This window comes from Cyprinus carpio, chromosome A15 (assembly GCF_018340385.1).
Source record: "Cyprinus carpio isolate SPL01 chromosome A15, ASM1834038v1, whole genome shotgun sequence".
Lineage (NCBI taxonomy): Eukaryota > Metazoa > Chordata > Actinopteri > Cypriniformes > Cyprinidae > Cyprinus > Cyprinus carpio.
In genome coordinates this window covers 7,457,364-7,476,153 of record NC_056586.1, presented here as the reverse complement: position 1 = coordinate 7,476,153, position 18,790 = coordinate 7,457,364, and the positions used below count along the sequence as shown (strand labels likewise).

The 18,790-nt window shown below is 34.9% G+C and overlaps 1 protein-coding gene across 1 annotated transcript; it reads left to right on the top strand.

Annotated features, from left to right (window-relative positions):
• Positions 1-1,259: 1,259 nt before the first annotated feature.
• Positions 1,260-6,903, top strand: LOC109067144 (olfactory receptor 6N1-like). Its single transcript, XM_042770885.1, has 2 exons — positions 1,260-2,172; positions 6,887-6,903. The coding sequence occupies exons 1-2, from the start codon at positions 1,260-1,262 to the stop codon at positions 6,901-6,903; spliced, it is 930 nt and encodes a 309-aa protein (XP_042626819.1).
• The last annotated feature ends 11,887 nt before the right edge of the window (positions 6,904-18,790 follow it).

The following is an 18,790-nucleotide window of genomic DNA, read 5'->3' as shown; positions in this document are numbered from 1 at the left end:
GTCTGGCCATCTGTCCAGGGTTTTGTTTCCCTAATAATACATTTTTCTGTGGTGTGAAAAACTTAGAAATTGTGATTAATGTTTTGTTTTGAAAAAGGTTTTGCTGGTTGTCATGGCCCCATTAAGCCCTGCTAACTACATGTCGATTTGCATATCTCCACAATGACAACCTGGAGAGATAAATTGTCATGAGTTTCCCAAAGGATTTTTAGAATTTTCAATTTATGAGTAAAATATTAAGACACAACGATTGTCTTAATTATCAAGAGTATAAACTCACATCAATGTATTAAGAACATGTACTATATTTACTTTTCAATTTGTTTTAGCTCGACAGCGGTGGTGTAACTAATAACAGGTTCAGCTGCAACTTTCTCATGTAAGTTGGGGAATAGAAGTCTGAATTATTGCCTGGGTGAACCAAACCAGCCCACTCTAGCCCCTTGTGGAGCCAGACATTCACCGCAGTTCCTTTAAGAATTATATTATATTAAGTGAGTGACTAGTGAAAACTGTAAATAAATTGACAATATTATATTTTATTGTTGCTTTTAAATTTGGCTATGGGGGTGGGGCATCAAAGGTTTTTGTTCTGTAGTTACACAACTCCTTATAATAGTTGCACCTAATTTAATTTTGTTTTTGCACTTACATCTCTTCCCTAGCTTTTTTGTCACATTGATAATATTGTTTGTTCCTTATGATTAATTCCTTGCATTTGATTTTAATGAAAATTCTGGCATAAAAACTATTTTCAAATATTTACAAATTTACAAATATAAAGCATATTGCAGAAAAATAAAAAATAAAAAACATACAAAACAAATACAATGTGAAATATATAATAATGCAATTACGATGTAGCTAGACATTTACATCCCGCAAAAGTTATTCACAACTGCTCTGAAAGAACAGACTTTGCAAAAATGAAAAATATGATTTAATGACATTTATATGAGTGCTTATTTGCACATTACTGTAATGAAGTCTGATACTGTATAGTTTGACATATTTTAAAATGATTCTCAAGAGAGTTTTTTTTGTTACAAGTGTTCATAAACAAGATAATTAGCATGAGACCAGTCTCCATATATATCAGACCAAATCAACCTTTTACCACAACACTCTGTCAAACATACAAACAGAGACTGTGGTAAGATATGTCATTCAACCTTCAATTTCAAATTAACTTACAAATAATTTTATTCTAATTAATGAATAATGATATAATTATAATAAAACTTTGCATATTATTCCAGATGCAGCCACCACTGGAGAATGAGTCCATTGTCTTAGTATTTACACTCTCTGGACTAAATGAAATGATGGGGAAAAGATTTGTGTTTTTTTCTTTGACTGCACTGTATTATCCATTAATCGTGTTGTGTAATGTGATCATAATTTACACTGTAATCTCGCATAGGAAGCTTCATGAGCCAATGTATGTATTTATATGCAATTTGTGTATAAATGGACTTTTTGGCACAGCTGGATTCTACCCTAAATTCATGTATGATTTATTATCCCAATATCATTTGATTTCTTATGCTGGATGTTTGGTTCAGATATTTGTCATTTATTCATCTGTTCTGTGTGACATTTCAACATTAACAGTGATGGCATATGACAGATATGTGGCAATATGTAGACCACTGGAGTATCATTCAGTAATGACCAACCAGAGGATTCTTGAATGCATCCTTTTCTGCTGGCTTTCTCCATTTTTTTGCATGTGTGTTTTAATTGTATTAACATCAAGGCTAACCTTATGTGGCTCTAGTATTGAAAAGCTATATTGTGAAAACTGGTCAGTTGTTAAACTGTCCTGTTTTTCTACAACAGTAAATAATGTGATTGGGTATGTAATCATTATTATATATTTTGGACATGCAGTATTGATATTTTGCTCATACATTCACTTGATTGGACAATGCAGAAAATCAACAGAGGGCAGAAGCAAATTCATACAAACATGCGTACCACATCTGCTTGCATTGCTCAATGTGAGTGTTGCATTGCTGTTTGATGTGCTGTACACTCGGTATGGTTCTAGGAGTATGCCACAAGATTTGCGTAATTTCATGGCACTAGAATTTCTACTTGTTCCTCCCATGTTAAATCCCCTTATTTATGGGTTAAATCTGACAAAACTACGGAAGGAAGTAATGAGACTTTTTAAAAAAGAAGTAGAAATATTTGAGTAAAATTGTCTTTGTTAAAATGTAGATTTTTGTTATCTTAAACATTCTAACACATTGTGAGATATTTTTGAAAAAAAAAAAATGTATTATAGACCCCTCCTGCTCTATTTGGTTGAAAACAATGTACAATTTGTGATGGCTAGTAGGTTTTTCTTTTTTGTCATATGTATTAAACTATATTGATTTAGCTTAACTGTCACATGTTGATGATGATTTACTAAAAAAAAAAAAATGTCCAAAAGTGTGTGGCAAAAGCATAAACAAATGACAATTGTAATTGAAATAAAACTTTTGAAACTGTTCTTCATCTTTGTTTTACAGACCACCTGATTATCTTTTACATTTTTAGAAAGTTTGAAAATCACTTCTCTTATTTTAAGGTTGCCTGAGTAATCCTACATGTTTCTAAACAAGGTTTAGGGAAATAATTGAAATTCGTAACATTTTCACATTGCCCTCACAAACTGCTCTATATGCAGTGACTGAATAATAACTTTTCCTACAATTTTCTCCTTATGTAATGTAGCGCCCCATCTTCTTTTTTAACAGCTTACTAAGGAGCAGCACCAGGTTCAATATACTAATGTTATATGTAATGTAATATACAAGAGATGATCAGGCCTGGATTAAGAATACATAGGGCCCTGAGGCTATAGCAAACCCAAGGGCCCCCCTTCATAGTTGCCTATGTTGGTGCCACAACGTTATCTACCACAGGATTATATATATATATATATATATATATATATATATATAATATATATATATATATATATATATATATATATATATCAAATCTCCAATATATTCATATATAGATATAATTAGTTTTTTTGTTTTTTTTTGTTTGTTTGAACACATTACAATAATAAATACAATAACACCAGATATATGAAGCCAAAGCAAGCAGGTTTCCAGAAGCAGCAACAACTTATTGCATATACAGCTCCCTTAAAAAGTGTATGTTCAATAGTTTTATTATTAGAAGGTCTTCTTTTTGGCCCTAGAAGAGGAGAATCATCAGGGCTAGACTGATGCTAAAATTCAGACAATCTGGCCCACACAGTCCCCCATAAATGTTTTGCCTGGGGTTAGGGCAATTGCAATAAAAAAATAAATAAATTATTTATTAATAAATAACGGATGAAAAACTCCTTGAGCTCTGGGCGATTACATCATCACGTTATCGGTCATATGTTGGAAAAGCCCCCAATCAGATCTATCCAAAGAGACACCGATCAAACTCAATCCAATGTCAATATATGCCTTTCCAAACACAAGGGAGGTGGGCGCCCTGATCTCAAAATGGGCACCGTCCCCTAGCACTAGCAGCTAGCTCGATGCATAGTTGGGATACTTTGGATTGTGAACAAATGTAATAATAATTATGAATTATTCCACTCATGTATTAAAATTTAAGGTATTTTGTGAAAAATTTGACCATTTCTGTCAGGACCACTATCGTCAAAGATGATTGACAATTAGCATACAGTTTGGATTGGTGGTATGGTTCTGTTCTGGGCAAGAATTCTAGCATCATCCATGCAGCCTAACATGGATGAGAGCAGGGAGAGCAGTGATAACGCCCCCCAGGGTAAACAGAACAGAACCAACATAAATGTATTGCAGATAACATTAAAGTTCAGTAATTTTAGGAACACATTTTAGAATAAGTCTGATTCAAAGGAGAATCAGGAGGCTGAATCCTGACTGACAGAGGAATAGTTGGGGATGGAGGAGGGTAATTAGCTATTGAGCAATGTAAAAACTGCTGATAATACTGAGGGACCTTATATATGAATGCTTAGATACAGTAGGTGGCCAACCAAAATGCCTACTACCGCTGCATGTACCGCTGCCGCAGGGCCACGGCGTTAACTGCAAGTCAGTCGCGTGTTAAAGTTGTTCATGAACCTACCACCAGTTGGCCCAAAGGGACCATTTTGCAAACTGACTGGAATTATATGTTGTTTATGAGTTCAAATAATGAAATAAAACAACAATAAAATTATAATATAACATTATAACATCCTTAAAAATCATTAGAAAATTAATTTAAAATAATTTTTTAGAAAGTTAATTTCAAAATTTGAGAAAAAAAAGAGAGAAAAAAGAAAGAAATTTACACAAAAGCTCTTACTGCATGCTATGGTTATTAAACAGTCATTATGAAAACCATTAAAACTACACAAATTCCTTATGTTGTATTAAGGGGCTTTCATTTCGCTCTACAGGCTAATGAATGTTTTTTGAATGAAAAATCCTGACCTCTGCCATTGGTCCTCTGTACAAGGCTTCACAAGGTTCATGAGACTGGAATGTTTAGATTACATTTAAGGAGCTGTACATTATGCCATAAAAAATAAAACAATTGAAAAGGTTGCTTATTATTGAGTGTTATAGGCTAGGCCTGGTTCTATCACATATTTTGGCACTTACACTAATGTCACAAATTATGAAAGGCTTGAAACTTACATTTAATAATTTGCTGATGTATTTCAGCAGGTCTCACGTATCGTTATCTGGCTTTTTTTTAAACACATTTTATTCCCATTATATTCCCAATATCTTTTTTTATTGTTTCATTATTAATGAATGTAGAAAAATGTTTGTACCTTTTTTTTTTTTTTGTTTTTTTTTTTTTTTTTTTTTTTGTTTTGAAATGCAAAGCTCTAAAAGCAGGTGCAGTTTAGCTTTCCCGTGTCAGAAACTGATGGTTTATATTAACAATAAGCTACAGAATACATGTACAGTAGGTGGACAACCAAAATGGGTAATACTGCCGTGTGTACCGCCAAGTCAGGCGCGTGTAAAAATTATTTGCAAAACTACTGGCAGGTGGCGCAAAGGCACGGGTTGCAAACTGACTGTAATTGTAAAATTTTGGTTTGTAAACGGAGATGAAACGACGAAGTAAAACAACAATAACATTATAATATAACTTTGTAACATACTTAAAAACCATTAGAAAATTTACAGAGAGTTAATTTTAAAATGTAGGATAGTCTTAGGCTACAGACTACGCATCAAAAATTTAAAATTAAAGAAAGACCTTTACACAAAGGCTCTTACTGCATGCTATATATAAAATGGGTGTTTTAATAACAATAGCATGCAGTATATATATATATATATATATATATATATATATATATATATATATATATATATATATATATATATATATATATATATATATATATATATAGGTTAAATACACAGATTAAAAAGTAAAGGTTTTAATTTCAGTTCATTTCAGTTTCAGATATATATATATATATATATATATATATATATATATATCCATATGCATGTCCATATGCAGTGCGAAATGAGAATGGTCCAGCATTTAGAAATAATTATTATTAACTCTGCTATTATTCTTGATTTTTCAAGAATTATGCCTTTACTGTGTGACCAAAAATGTAGTATTTTCTGTTTCAGCTGTTTGATCGCACTTGTGCCTCACAAGCACATATTCATTGGACCTCATAAATAATAGTTTAGCTTCAAAATGGGCAACATCACGAATATGGAAACATTTGGATTTGTCCCGAATGAAAGAGGTAAGCCCAACCTTACCTTATGTTTATTATTATTATTATTATTTGTTTTGTTTATAGCTAAGCCTTTATTATTATTTACGGCAATTATATATTTCCATTAGAATTATATATTTTAAATTTTTGTTCTGTTCTGTTAGTTTAATTTAAAGGATTTGTTGTAAAGTGAGGGGAACTAAAAAATATCCTGCTGGTGCATTATAACATTATTAGGCCTGCTGTTATTATTTCTGAATGTAATAAAATGTGACTTATACATGACATTTTTTTTTCCTCTCAAAAACTTAATTTATTTTTAGCGTGTTTTTTAAAAAAACATGCAGCAAAGGAAAGTAGGGGATTAATCCGTTAAAATTTGTTACTGTGGGTTAACAAATTCATTGGTTAAATTTTGTTACTGTGTGTTAATCTAGGCTATGTTGTTAACTATTTATAAGTTTCGTGTTTGTGTTTATCCCGTTTTTTTCCATTGCATCTGAAAATTACTTTAAGAAACAAAAAAGCCTCCTCCCCCGTAAAAATTGTGCATGCACATTCACTTTGTGCGCTCTGGCGCAGAACCTGCCTCCCATGTTGCTCATCTGTGGACAATTTAAAAAAATGTTTTGATATACAGGTTGCTGTCCATTTTTATACAGGAATTGTTCATTTTAAAAACAATCAAATTATTTTGTTAGTTTCATGGTAACGAGCAATCAAGGTCTTCCGTTACTATACAAGATACAAGTTCATTTAGGCAATTTAACATGCACTGTGACATTTTCACACATTTCAACTTATAAACTCCTTGATAGTATTGAGATTCAAGTTAAAAAAAAAACCTGAAAGTCTATGAAATGTCAGTCAATAAAGCATTTTTTTTAAACAATGGCACTTAAAGTTTTGTTTTTTAACATTATTTCAACCATATAGCCTGTGAATTAATAAAAATGCATACTTTTCAATGAAAGAACACTTAAAGTTTGGATTGATACTTTAATATAAGGAGGTCCAAGTTTAAGAATAGCCAACACTAGGTTTTTGTTTGTTTGTTTGTTTGTTTTTTTCAATGTATTTTTTTCTTTCTCTATTTAACAGCATTAACTTACAATGAAATACGTCTTCCTTCAGGTAGACTGGATGTTTTCCTGCCTTGCTAAATGCTGGGTATCATGATAAATAAGTTGCATTCACCTCAAACTGATTTTGTAAAATCAAAACTTGCACACAATAATTATCTGCTTGTTGACATGGTTATTTTTATTATTGCGAAGTGGGATGAATTGAAGAGCATGTCTGGAGAAGGGAAGTTTGGTTTATCAAGTTAGTGATTTTAGCAACACAGGTTTTCAAATCCCGGTTTGTGGTGTTTTTTTATTTATTTATATATATATAATAAAAACAATATATTAAATGATTAATACAAGAGTGTTCTGCAGTTCGCTGGTTTGTTACACCATTTTTTATTTTAGATAGAGCGTGTCCATTTTACACTAAACAACCAATAGCAACTGAATTCAGTCCAGCTGGAGGGGGTTGGGGTTTGGGGTAGTTCTGTATAGCTTGTGGGGGTTGAAAATAAAGGTGTGAATCTCTTGCTCTTTCATGTGGACAGTTTCTAATGAGGCTTTCAAACTTGCAGAGCAGGTTTAGGCAAAGTGTTTTCATGCCTCGTTGGGTTTGGCTTTTGCAATTTTTGCAACTGCATAGGCCTAAAGAGTATTACATACAATATAATATGTTTTTGTTTTATCTCAGGAGAGATGAGGCACTTTTGAGAGAGAGAGACAAAGAAACTGGCGGAAGAGACATGCATCAGCATCAAATATACAAAAACTTTTGTTCTTTATGTTTTGATTTTTTTTTTTTTTACTATTTTCAGTTTTAATTGTACGCAGCAATGCTGCAGTCATTTTGGCAATACAAATGTAAAAATATATTGCAGTAATAAGAAACTGTCCCGAGACATCACATAGGCCAAATTATTTTTAGTTATCGGGCAATTCCAGCTTTACTAACGTGACAGTCAAAACCTGAAATATAAATTCTCACAGAATTTATACATTACGAATATATTGAACAATCTTTTTATGTTTTTCTAAATCCCAAATAGAGTCCAGACATCAGAAAAGTATCCGTCTATGAACGTGTTTTATAGCCTTTTTCGGATTTGGCAAATAGGCCTACACATGCGTTACTTGACAAAAAAAAAAAAAGACCTTAGTTTTTGGAATATATTTTGTAGATATTCTGTGATTTACAATGGACAAACCAGAAGCAACAATATCTGCAGAATGGAGAACGGTTGACCATTCACAAAACATAAAATATTAATTTTATTTCAATTTTCATTTTTGTGTTTCAGAGGAAAAATCAGTGTTAAGGATGTGACATCTCTCCGTTACGGACAGTTCTGAAAGCAGAATTTATGCAAACGCATACAAATGCTTTAAAAACTTTAACAGAGATGTCTAGTAGCCCATTGGACGCACTTTTAGAGATAAATGCAAACTTCATTCAAATTATATAATCAGGCAGTATTTGCTTTCATTTTGAATTTTGTTTCTTTAAAAGTAAAAACTTTTTCTCGTGAGGTACCCCATTTTACTTCATTATCAGGAAAAAATTCAAGTGATCACGTGGGCGCCTCCCTGTCAGGCATGCACATTAATACTTTTCTGCACAAACACTTAAATATGAACAGTAATAGAGCACATTTATTTTAGGTTAACGCTACAGAATGGGATCTGCATTAAAATACATCTTCACAAGTCTACATCCGAGACAAGTGCAGTTAGCTATAACCTGTAAATTGAAAGCGTGACGGGGTGAAGAAGCACACAACACGAGGATGCAGGTAAGTTCCCCGAAGGGTGGATTTTTATTGATGAGGTGGTGGGGAAAAAGGACTAATGTGAGGCGATTTGGTGCTCGGCTTCTCTCTCTCTCCTCCCTTTCTGTGCGTTGTGCTGTGTGGGTCCGTGCTCTCCCTTCGTGGCAGGGCTGGCAGCCACACACTGCTCTCTGCAGGAACAGTAGAGGATCTGGTTAGCCAAGTCTTTTGGACACATCTCTCTTCTCTATGTTCGTCTTCCAGGCATATTAAGCCGGTGGCTGATGGGACGCAGGTGTGGCCGCTCAGCCCGTGATGAGCAGGTGCAGGTGTTGCTGCTTGGTTTCCAGGGCAACGCTGATGAGAGCTCGGGACACGTGTCACAAAAGCTATTAGACATTTTAAAATGATCTGCTGCTCCTGTTCGTTGATCATTAGTTTTCCTGTTGCAGTCGTAAACATGTTTTAATTACTCTCATATTCTTTTTTTTTAAAAAAATAAATCGCTTATGCATTAAATAATAAAGATACAAAGCACGTTAAGTTAAATTGTACAAATAATTATTAAATGATATAGTAATGCGAAGAAGATTGCAATTTAACATTTTGCATATGAAAAGCAAAGTGAATTATTTTTTACATGCAATGATACAAAATAAACAATCAAGATTTGTAATGAAGAAAAATAGACGAATAAGAATAAAGCGTCGCAGAACAACCACATCTTGCACTCTCAGAGCAGATAGCAACACAAGTTATTTGAAACACATGATAATTAAATAAGATAATAGTGACAATGAACATTATATGACATTTAAATTACTTTCAAAGATATGTCCTTCAGTCCGCCTGTGCATTTCTGACCCACGCTGGGCTGAATCTCCATGATGTTCTTGTTGAGAATGCAATTTCTAAAATGTTATTAGAATAAATTAATTTCTAAAATTTTATGATACAGAAAAGCTGAAACAGATCACAGCAGTACATAGACCTACACAGTAGGCTATCAGTCATCAGCATGATTATAATGAGAGAACTTGCATCCTTGAACTTGAATCCATCCCTTCTTTTCAGTTTCAGTAATTTATTTAAATCGTGCCAAGTTTAATTTATCAATTTCTTGTTTTAGTTAGGCCTTAATAATGGGAGCGAAATTATAAAGTGCCTCACGTTTTACTAAAATAAAGGAAATAATTAATAAAATTGGTTAGGCAACAATTACTTAATTAGTGAACAGATATCTTTTCCCCACGTGGTTCTTTGTCAAAATAAAGGACAGGTAACGTATATCAAACTATGTGCGTGACAAAAATGCAGGATGTTTTATGAAAGGAATTTTAAAACATAAATTTAAAATGTGAAAAATATTAAATAATGTAAGAAGATTGACATTTAGAATCCATGTATACAGGGGCGTAGTTTATGGGGGGGATGGGGGGGAGGTAACCTCCCCAATATTCAAATCCATCAGTTACAACCCCCACCCCAATATTTCAACATGAAAATCACAGTAGATCAAATGAAAAATATGTAGAATTCATTTATTTTGTAACAATAATTTTGTCCCTAATCAAATATGAGTTTGTCATAATAAATCAGACAAAAAATACTCCCCCTCCTTTGAACCGATTGGTAACGCCCAACCAATGAGTCGCACTTTCACCAAAACAACGCGAGTGGTGTTTGAATGGAAGAGCACACGGGTAACGTTAGCGCCAAAAATGAAGAGAAGCGCTGCACAGCGGACTATATTTAACTGCTGGTCAGAGAGGGATGCAAAAAAAAAGGGGACTTTTAAGGGGAAGTCGTGGCCTAATGGTTAGAGAGTCGGACTTGCAATCCAAGGGTTGTGAGTTCGAGTCTCGGGCGGGCAGGAATTGTAGGTGGGGGGAGTGAATGTACAGCACTCTCTCCACCCTCAATACCACTGAACCCCCAACTGCTTCCCGGGTGCCGCAGCATAAATGGCTGCCCACTGCTCCGTGTGTGTGTGTGTGTGTGTGTGTGTGTGTGTGTGTGTGTGTGTGTGCGCACGCACACTTTGGATGGGTTAAAAGCAGAGCATGAATTTCGAGTATGGGTTACCATACTTGGCTGTATGTCATATCACTTTTGAACGAATTAGATGAATGAACGATTTAAGTGGCGAACTCATTAAAACAGTGAAACACTGCCGCCTACTGGCGGTTTCAATACTTAATTTCTTTCTTTTGATAATCTCTACTATGTTAGAATTTTATGAATGATGATTATACACAAATTTCATAACGTTATGAGGTGTATAATCTCTTAACATGTTTTTATAACAGATTCGAGGAAAATATAGCAGCAGGGTAGAAAAGTCAGCAGAGGGAGAGGAGGAGCAGGTGATCAGGTAGATGCCATTCAATCAATAAAATAAAATAGGAAACAATATAAACAGTTGTTCAAGAGCCGATGTGTTTCCCTTTAAAAAAAAAAATTAAAAATGTATTAGGTGGAATGTAAAAATCTTAAAATAAATGTCTAAATGTAGTCTCTTTCATATTTGTATATGCTGAATTTGTAATCAGTTAAAGCATATAGATAGATAGATAGATAGATAGATAGATAGATAGGAAGAAATAAATTATCCAATAACAATACACATAAAAAAACACATAAAAAACAGGCAGCATACAACGTTCAACCCACCCCCCCAATGTTCAAACCAAATCTACGCCCTTGCATGTATGTAGCCTAGTCTGAAATAGGCTACCGCTTTTAATGCTCGAATGCAAAATAAACCACCATTTCTTTAAGGTAATAGAACACATGATTTATATTATATAAATAATGCTGCACACCTGTAAAGGTTTTAAATCTAAAATATTGGGTAATACTTAGCTTAGCATAAATATAAGCGCAGGCTCACATTGACATTTATCCTGGTTGAATTTGTTCTAAATGAGAAATGCACATAACTTCATAAGTTGCTAACAAAATTTGCATCGTGAATATGAAAAATTTTATCTAGGCCTACAGTGTTTTTCTTTCATTTCTGCCAACTGCAGCAGTCAAATGTGACATTGGCGAGGCAAAGCTTGTTGCCCTTAACCAATGACCAATCAAATATTTTGCCAAAACCCGCATAACCTGTAGCAACAATTCTGTTGCCTTTAATAGATGACCCATGGATATGTTGCCAATACCTTAAAAGCTTAAGCAGAATTCTCAATAACACCAGCTAGACACTAGCTAGAAAAACATTTTCCAATTCAACTACAGCTTTCAGAACAAGCATGTTTCGAATAACGACCGGATTCCTCTGAAACAAGCATGTTCCCAACAGTACAACTATAACTTAAGAACAAGCATGTTCCCAATAATGACCAGGTAGCTTAAGAATGTCAAACAACCAATCACAGTTCGTTCTGTTCAGCGGCATGTTTCGGGGGGTGGAAATGTCGCCTCAATAACAGACTGGTGTGTAAAACTCTCTGACATATTTTAAAGATTCTGTGCAGTGAACTTAAAATATTTTACATACATTTGAGAATCCAGCATTTAGTTGATCCTGATAAGCACTCATCTTCAAGGTTGTAAACAACTTCTTCTTTTGTGAGGGTTTGGTGTCATGGCATCTTTGTTTCCAGCAGAACGTTAAAGAACGCGACCAGTTACTTAAAAAAAAGTAATCCACTACAAATGTAATTTGTAATTTGATAACATTACTGATTACTGCATTTAAAAAGTAATCAGATTACAAATTACTTTACTTTTCAAGTTATCAAACCTAAAAATGCACTACAAAGAGAAACTCAGTTCTTTAAATAATTTAATACTGACACAAAAAAGTCTACACTCCCAATATCAACAACTTTTTTTTTCTTTTTTTGTAAAATACAGAAAACAAATTGGGTGCGAACAGTCTCTGCGAACAGATCAATCTTCCTGATACTAGTCACTAAAATGAACAAAAATGACACGAGAAATAAAGTAGGCTATATCTAAAGAAAGCTTTAAGTGTCTAATATTAAATTAAGTAACTCATGGCGAAAACAAATATTCTCTGATAAAGTAATCCTTATGAAACCAATGTGAGGTACAATCTCTTTGGTCTGAGCTCACCTATATCACACCCACCCACATCACACACTATAAGATCATCATCCACATGAAAACCAGGCTTGAGACGCGCGAACATGTAAATGTCCACATCACCTCCATATACAACGAAAGATTCAAGTTCATCTCGGCTACTTTTCATTTTTGGAAGAAGATGCGCTTCCTAAGGAATAAGCAATTTTGATGCTGACGCGGCTTAATGCAGCGGATGATCTCATTCTAATGAGTCATTTATTTTTTACATATTAGTGTTACTGTGAGACTTGTACACATTCACTTTGACCTTTCATTGCATCTAAATGTTGTAGGATTCGTCTGCATTTTAGCTCACATTGTCCGATGATTTATTAAAGGGCATGCTGACCTGCAAAACATGATTTTTTAGTTCATGATTTTAACACTGCATTTGTAACTTAATTTGCATTTGTAACTTAATTTGTAACATAATTTTATTGACATAAGTAACTGTAATCAGATTACATATATTTAAAAAGGTAATGCATTATCTTACTGCATTAACAGGAAATGTAATTAGATTATAGTAACGCTAAGTAAGTACGTTTCTGTGTAACGCGTTGTTCTTGACAGACGTTAGACATTGATGCAGTTTTACAGCAGTTCCTATATGACCAGGATCTTTTATTGCTGGGCCTTCTTAATCTTTCAGTACCAAACAATGTGCAAATCCAGTGTCAGAATGTACCTTGTAATAAAACATTCATCACCGAAAAGGCAGGAACAAGCAAACATGCTTGAGAAAAACTAATAATTGCATCCACTGTTCACATAACACTGAATAGGTTATCTTTTCCTCACATCCAAAAACACACTCTTTAGAGAAATTAGGCTTGTTCGACTTTATGCGGTGCCACAAAGATCGGCTGCCACCTGTCAAAAACAATGCATTCTGGTTACACTAAAAATGCTTTTGTCCAACATTAATCGATTTTGCAGTCGCCTTCACATGTGCGTTCAAAGTCAAAGTACCGCGAGAGCAAAACGGGACCAGCCGCCTAGGTCAGGCACTAGGCTTGTTTGAGGTGCGTTTTGTGTGGTGTGATGTGTGGGAGAGAGTAGGCGGCTGCAGTAAGGGGAGGGCTCAAAAAAGACCTTTGAATTCGGACACTTCCTGAATCTCGCTGTTTTGTCGCCTGCAAACGTCAGCAATGGAGGACATCGCGTTCGCGTTTTTTATCGCAGACGAAGTGGATGTAATTGAAATACCACTGTTTTGTCATCATGTGCATCAATTCCTTTGTTCTGCTGAACACAAAGGAGGAAATTTAGAAGAATGTTTGCAGACAAGAAGGTTTCTGCCACCATTTCACGTCCATAGTATTTTTCCATACTATGCAAGTCAAAGCTGTTTTGTAGCAAACATTCTTCAGAATTTCTCCCTTGTTTTAAGCCAGACCCTGACACTTCTCAGATGAAACCACACAAAGATGAGGCATAATGGCTAAACTGTCCATTTAGATATGTACGTGTGCATGTATATTTTAATAGATTGAATTATTAATTCACACAAACATACAATAGAATAAAGTGAAAATTACAAGGAAGAAATCTAATTAAGAGAAAAATAAAATAAACCCATGTCCTAATTCTTAACTTCACTAGGTGTGTTTTGTTTTTGTTTAGTTCACATGTAAATATAAATAAATAAATGGGTAATCTAATTCTTGGAATAAAGAGAAAATGTATCAGTTGACATTCTCGGCCAATGAGCATGAAGCTGTGTCGTCAGTCAGTCGTTTCCCATCATGCTTTTGAATAGTGCAGTCGGTGGAGAGAGCAACTGCGCGCTCGACTGCTCAATCCGACACAGCCACCTCGCCGTCGCGAGAGTTTTTTTGGCACACGTCAGCATGACATCAGAGCAAGGCGGATGTAAATCGGACACTTTTCTAACCGGCATGCATCTCGCGGTGATCACCGGTGATCGGTTCTGTGCAGATTTTGCTCATCTCAAACAAGCCTACTGCAAAAGCCTTGATGACAACACACTTTATTCTCATTGGTTAGATTATGTGATGATAGCACGATGTGTGTTGAATGCTTATTCTAGCAATTTAATTCCAGTGATGCTCAGAAATCTTTTTATTATAACAGTAAAAGCATTTTTAGGTAGTCACACTGTTTTATTGAGTCACGTTTCAAAAAACACTGATGAAAGCATATACACCCCCACTTTATTGGCATTTAAATAGCATATTTTAATGTTGAAATTATTCATTAACAGATGTCGCTGTGTTAAGCAGTATATACAAGTGTTTCTGTTGCTTTATATAAACATTTCTGAAATGTCTGTGTATATGACAAATTAGTCGCAGGTTAGTGTAGTTCCTCTCAAACAACCTCTTCTCGAGCAAGTAACTGCAGTGATGCCGAAGACTTCCGTAATCATGAAAGAAACGCGTTAAGCAGCGTGCCTGCTCTCGTTTGGGTGGCTGAGTACGCGCATGTGCATAAGAATCCAACTCTTAACAGTGTAAATAACTTGTGACATGAAATGACATTAGACCCCCGTTAAGTGCAGCATAATGCAGCGACAACTGTGTTGCCAGTGACAACGGATAAGTACCACACATTCGCATGAACTAGCACAAGCATTTACAACTTAACAACTTGAGCTCAAGCAACACAGCCTTAGCAACACGCATGTTGCAGATAACCTGAGAGTATTAAATGGAACCTAGCTTGTGAAGACATTCGAGAGTGAAGCATAGCTTGATCTTTTGAAATCCTTCTTGGGGGGATGAAGTTCCCATCTGAACTGTTCTTGAGCCAGTTACATAACTTGTGGAGTCCATGACAATAATGTAGCGATGGGTGAAATAATGCTAACTCAGTCACTTCCGAATCAGGAAGCTTATAAACAATGCAATGAATTCATTTGTTCAAGTTAACGAATTTGAATGAACTGGAGGTGAGACAATTGGGGAAAATGAATTCCACTTCTCTAAATTCCCGATTCCTAGTGATGATGGTGCTTTGCCTGCTGAATTTGCCATTAAATTAGCTATTGAGCAATGTGAAAACTGCTGATAATACTGAGTGACCTTATATAGGAATGCTTAGATAAGTGTCATATTGAATAGCGCAGTCGGATTGTTGGATTGTGGCTAAAGTTTGAATTTGGCACTGGGCCATTTCCCAGTTTGCACATTAAATCTCTTTCTAACAAATTTTGGGGGCAGTTGTCTGACAGTAGAAAACAATGCTTACAGTTCATGCCATTCTCCTCCTCACATCTCAATGGTACAGTGAAATTTTCTTTGACAGTTTAACCAGATGCAGAAGTAGACCAAACAAAATTTCCACTTCATTTTGGAATTGGGTCTATTTCATCCATTCTTATTACTGAGTTGCCAGCCCTTTCAACTATTTTAACCCATAATCTAATCTGTGGATTTGTTTATAACCCTCTGGGGTCGACCAATGCGGATACGCGTTTTGTGGCATATTCTCCTGATAAAAACCGAAAAGAACTTAAATTACACTTTCAGTTTGATTGTACAGTTAAGAGCAATACATCAATCGAATCTGTAAAGGGTGTACTTTTATTTGTACACACATATTAACAACAAAACTTTGTGCATTTATAAAATAAAGAAAACAAACAGAGTGCGCTGTATGCCGCCTTGGTTCTGTATGATCTACATTTAGAAATGCGTCATTAAATAAAACTGTAACTCAGCAAATACTCAACACAGAGACATGAGCGATAGATCCATAGAAAGCTTGACATGTTTACTTTTAAACTGAGCAAGTCTTATCGAAAACAAATATTCTGTGATAAAGTAATCCATCTTTCACGTCTCAATAGCAGAGCTCGCTATTGATATTAGGCAAGGCAAGGCAAGGCAAGTTTATTTATATAGCACATTTCTTACACAATGGTAATTCAAAGTATTTTACATAAAAGAAAGTAAAATAATCATAAAGAAAAATAATAATAATAATAAATAATAATAAAAAAAGCAAATTTTAAAACTTTGAAAATGATTTAAAAATTGATTTATTTAAAATGAATTTAAAACAGTTAAATATAGAAAATGATTTTACATAAAATACAGTGAATACGTAAAATACAGTGCAATCAGTTCGGACATCGCACAGTGCTCATTCAATAAATGCACAGTTAAACAGATGAGTTTTAAGTCTAGATTTAAATGTGACTAATGTTTTAGCACATCTGATCTCTTCTGGAAGCTGATTCCAACTGCAGGAGGCATAGTAACTAAAGGCGGACTCCCCTTGTTTTGTGTGAACCCTTGGTATTTCTAACTGACTCGATCCTAATGATCTGCGTGGTCTGTTAGGTTTATATTCAGTGAACATATTTGCAATATATTTTGGTCCTAGATCATTGAGTGATTTATAAACGAGTAAAAGTACTTTAAAATCAATCCTAAATGTAACTGGAAGCCAGTGTAAGGACCTGAGGACTGGTGTGATATACTCAGATGTTCTGGTTCTAGTCAGAATTCTGGCAGCAGCGTACTGGATGAGCTGCAGCAATCTAATGGTCTTCTTGGGAAGGCCGGTGAGGAGACCATTACAATAGTCCACCCTGCTGGTGATAAAGGCATGAACAAGTTTCTCCAAGTATTGACTGGAAACAAAACATCTAATTCTTGCAATGTTTTTTAGATGATAGTATGCTGATTTAGTTACTGGCTTTGACATGACTACTGAAACTAAGGTCTGTCTCCAGAATCACACCAAGATTCCTGACTTGATTTTTAGTTGTTTGACCCCTAGAGTCAAGGTATGCATTCACCTTGAAAACTTCATATTTGTTTCCAAATGCAATGACTTCAGTTTTTTTCTTGTTTAACTAAAGAAAGTTCTGGCACATCCAACTATTAATTTCATCAATACATTGGCAGAGGGAGTCAATGGGGCTGTAGTCATTTGGCGAAAAGGCTAGGTAAATCTGTGTATCATCAGCATAGCTGTGATAGGCAATTTGGTTCTTTCTCATTATTTGACTTAGTGGGAGCATATACAGGCTAAACAAGAACTGTGCAACAATTGAGCCTTTTGGGACTCCACATGTCATGGATGTCCACTTAGACTTATGCTCTCCTAGACTCACATAATAGCCTCTCCCTTCTAAGTATGACCTGAACCATTTGAGTACCATCCCAGAAATCCCGACCCAGTTTTCCAGTCTCTCTAGTAGTATGTTATGATCGACAGTGTCAAACGCAGCACTGGGATCTAGCAATACCAGCACTGATATTTTGCCAGAGTCAGAATTTAAGCGAATATCATTTATTATCTTAATGAGTGCTGTCTCAGTGCTGTGATGCGGTCAGAAACCAGATTGAAAATTGTCCAGGTATCCATTTGAGTTTAAGTATTTGTTAAGCTGATTTAAAAACTACCTTTTCTATAATTTTTTATTTAAAAGGAAGATAAGATATTGGTCTATAATTGCTCAAAATGGCGTTATCAAGATTGCTTTTTTTTCAGGAGGGGCTTAACAACTGCAGTTTTCAGGGAGTTTTGAAATGTCCCAGAAAGAAGTGAGGCGTTCACTACTTCTAAGAGATCTGCTTCTAAACAGTTAAGCACACTTTTGAAAAAAAGATGTAGGAAGTGTGTCAAGATAACAGGTTGACGATTTTAGGTGCTGCACAATTTCTTCCAAAATTTTGCTATCAATTGCTTCAAAAATAGACATAGTATCTTTTTGACATTGCGGCCAAATCTGTCTGACCTCTGCATTACTTGAGGATGTGCTAATCTCCTTGCTGATATTGATGATCTTCTCAGAAAAGAAGGAAGCAAACTCATTGCATTTGCTGTCTGAGAGCATTTCACTGGGAATCTGATTTGGGGGGTTTGTCAGTCTTTCAACAGTGGCAAAAAGAGTACGAGCATGGTTTAAGTTACTGTTTATAAGGTTTGAGAAGAAATTCTATCTAGCTGTGGCTAGTTTCACATTAAAGGCATGAAGGCTGTCTTTATAGATGCTATAGTGAACTTCAAGTTTCGTCTTCCACCACATCCGCTCGGCTTTTCTGCATTGTCTTTCCATAGTCTGAACTGCTGTTGATCTTCTCCAAACTGATTTCTGTCTGTTTGTTTTCTTACTGACTATTATTGGAGCAATA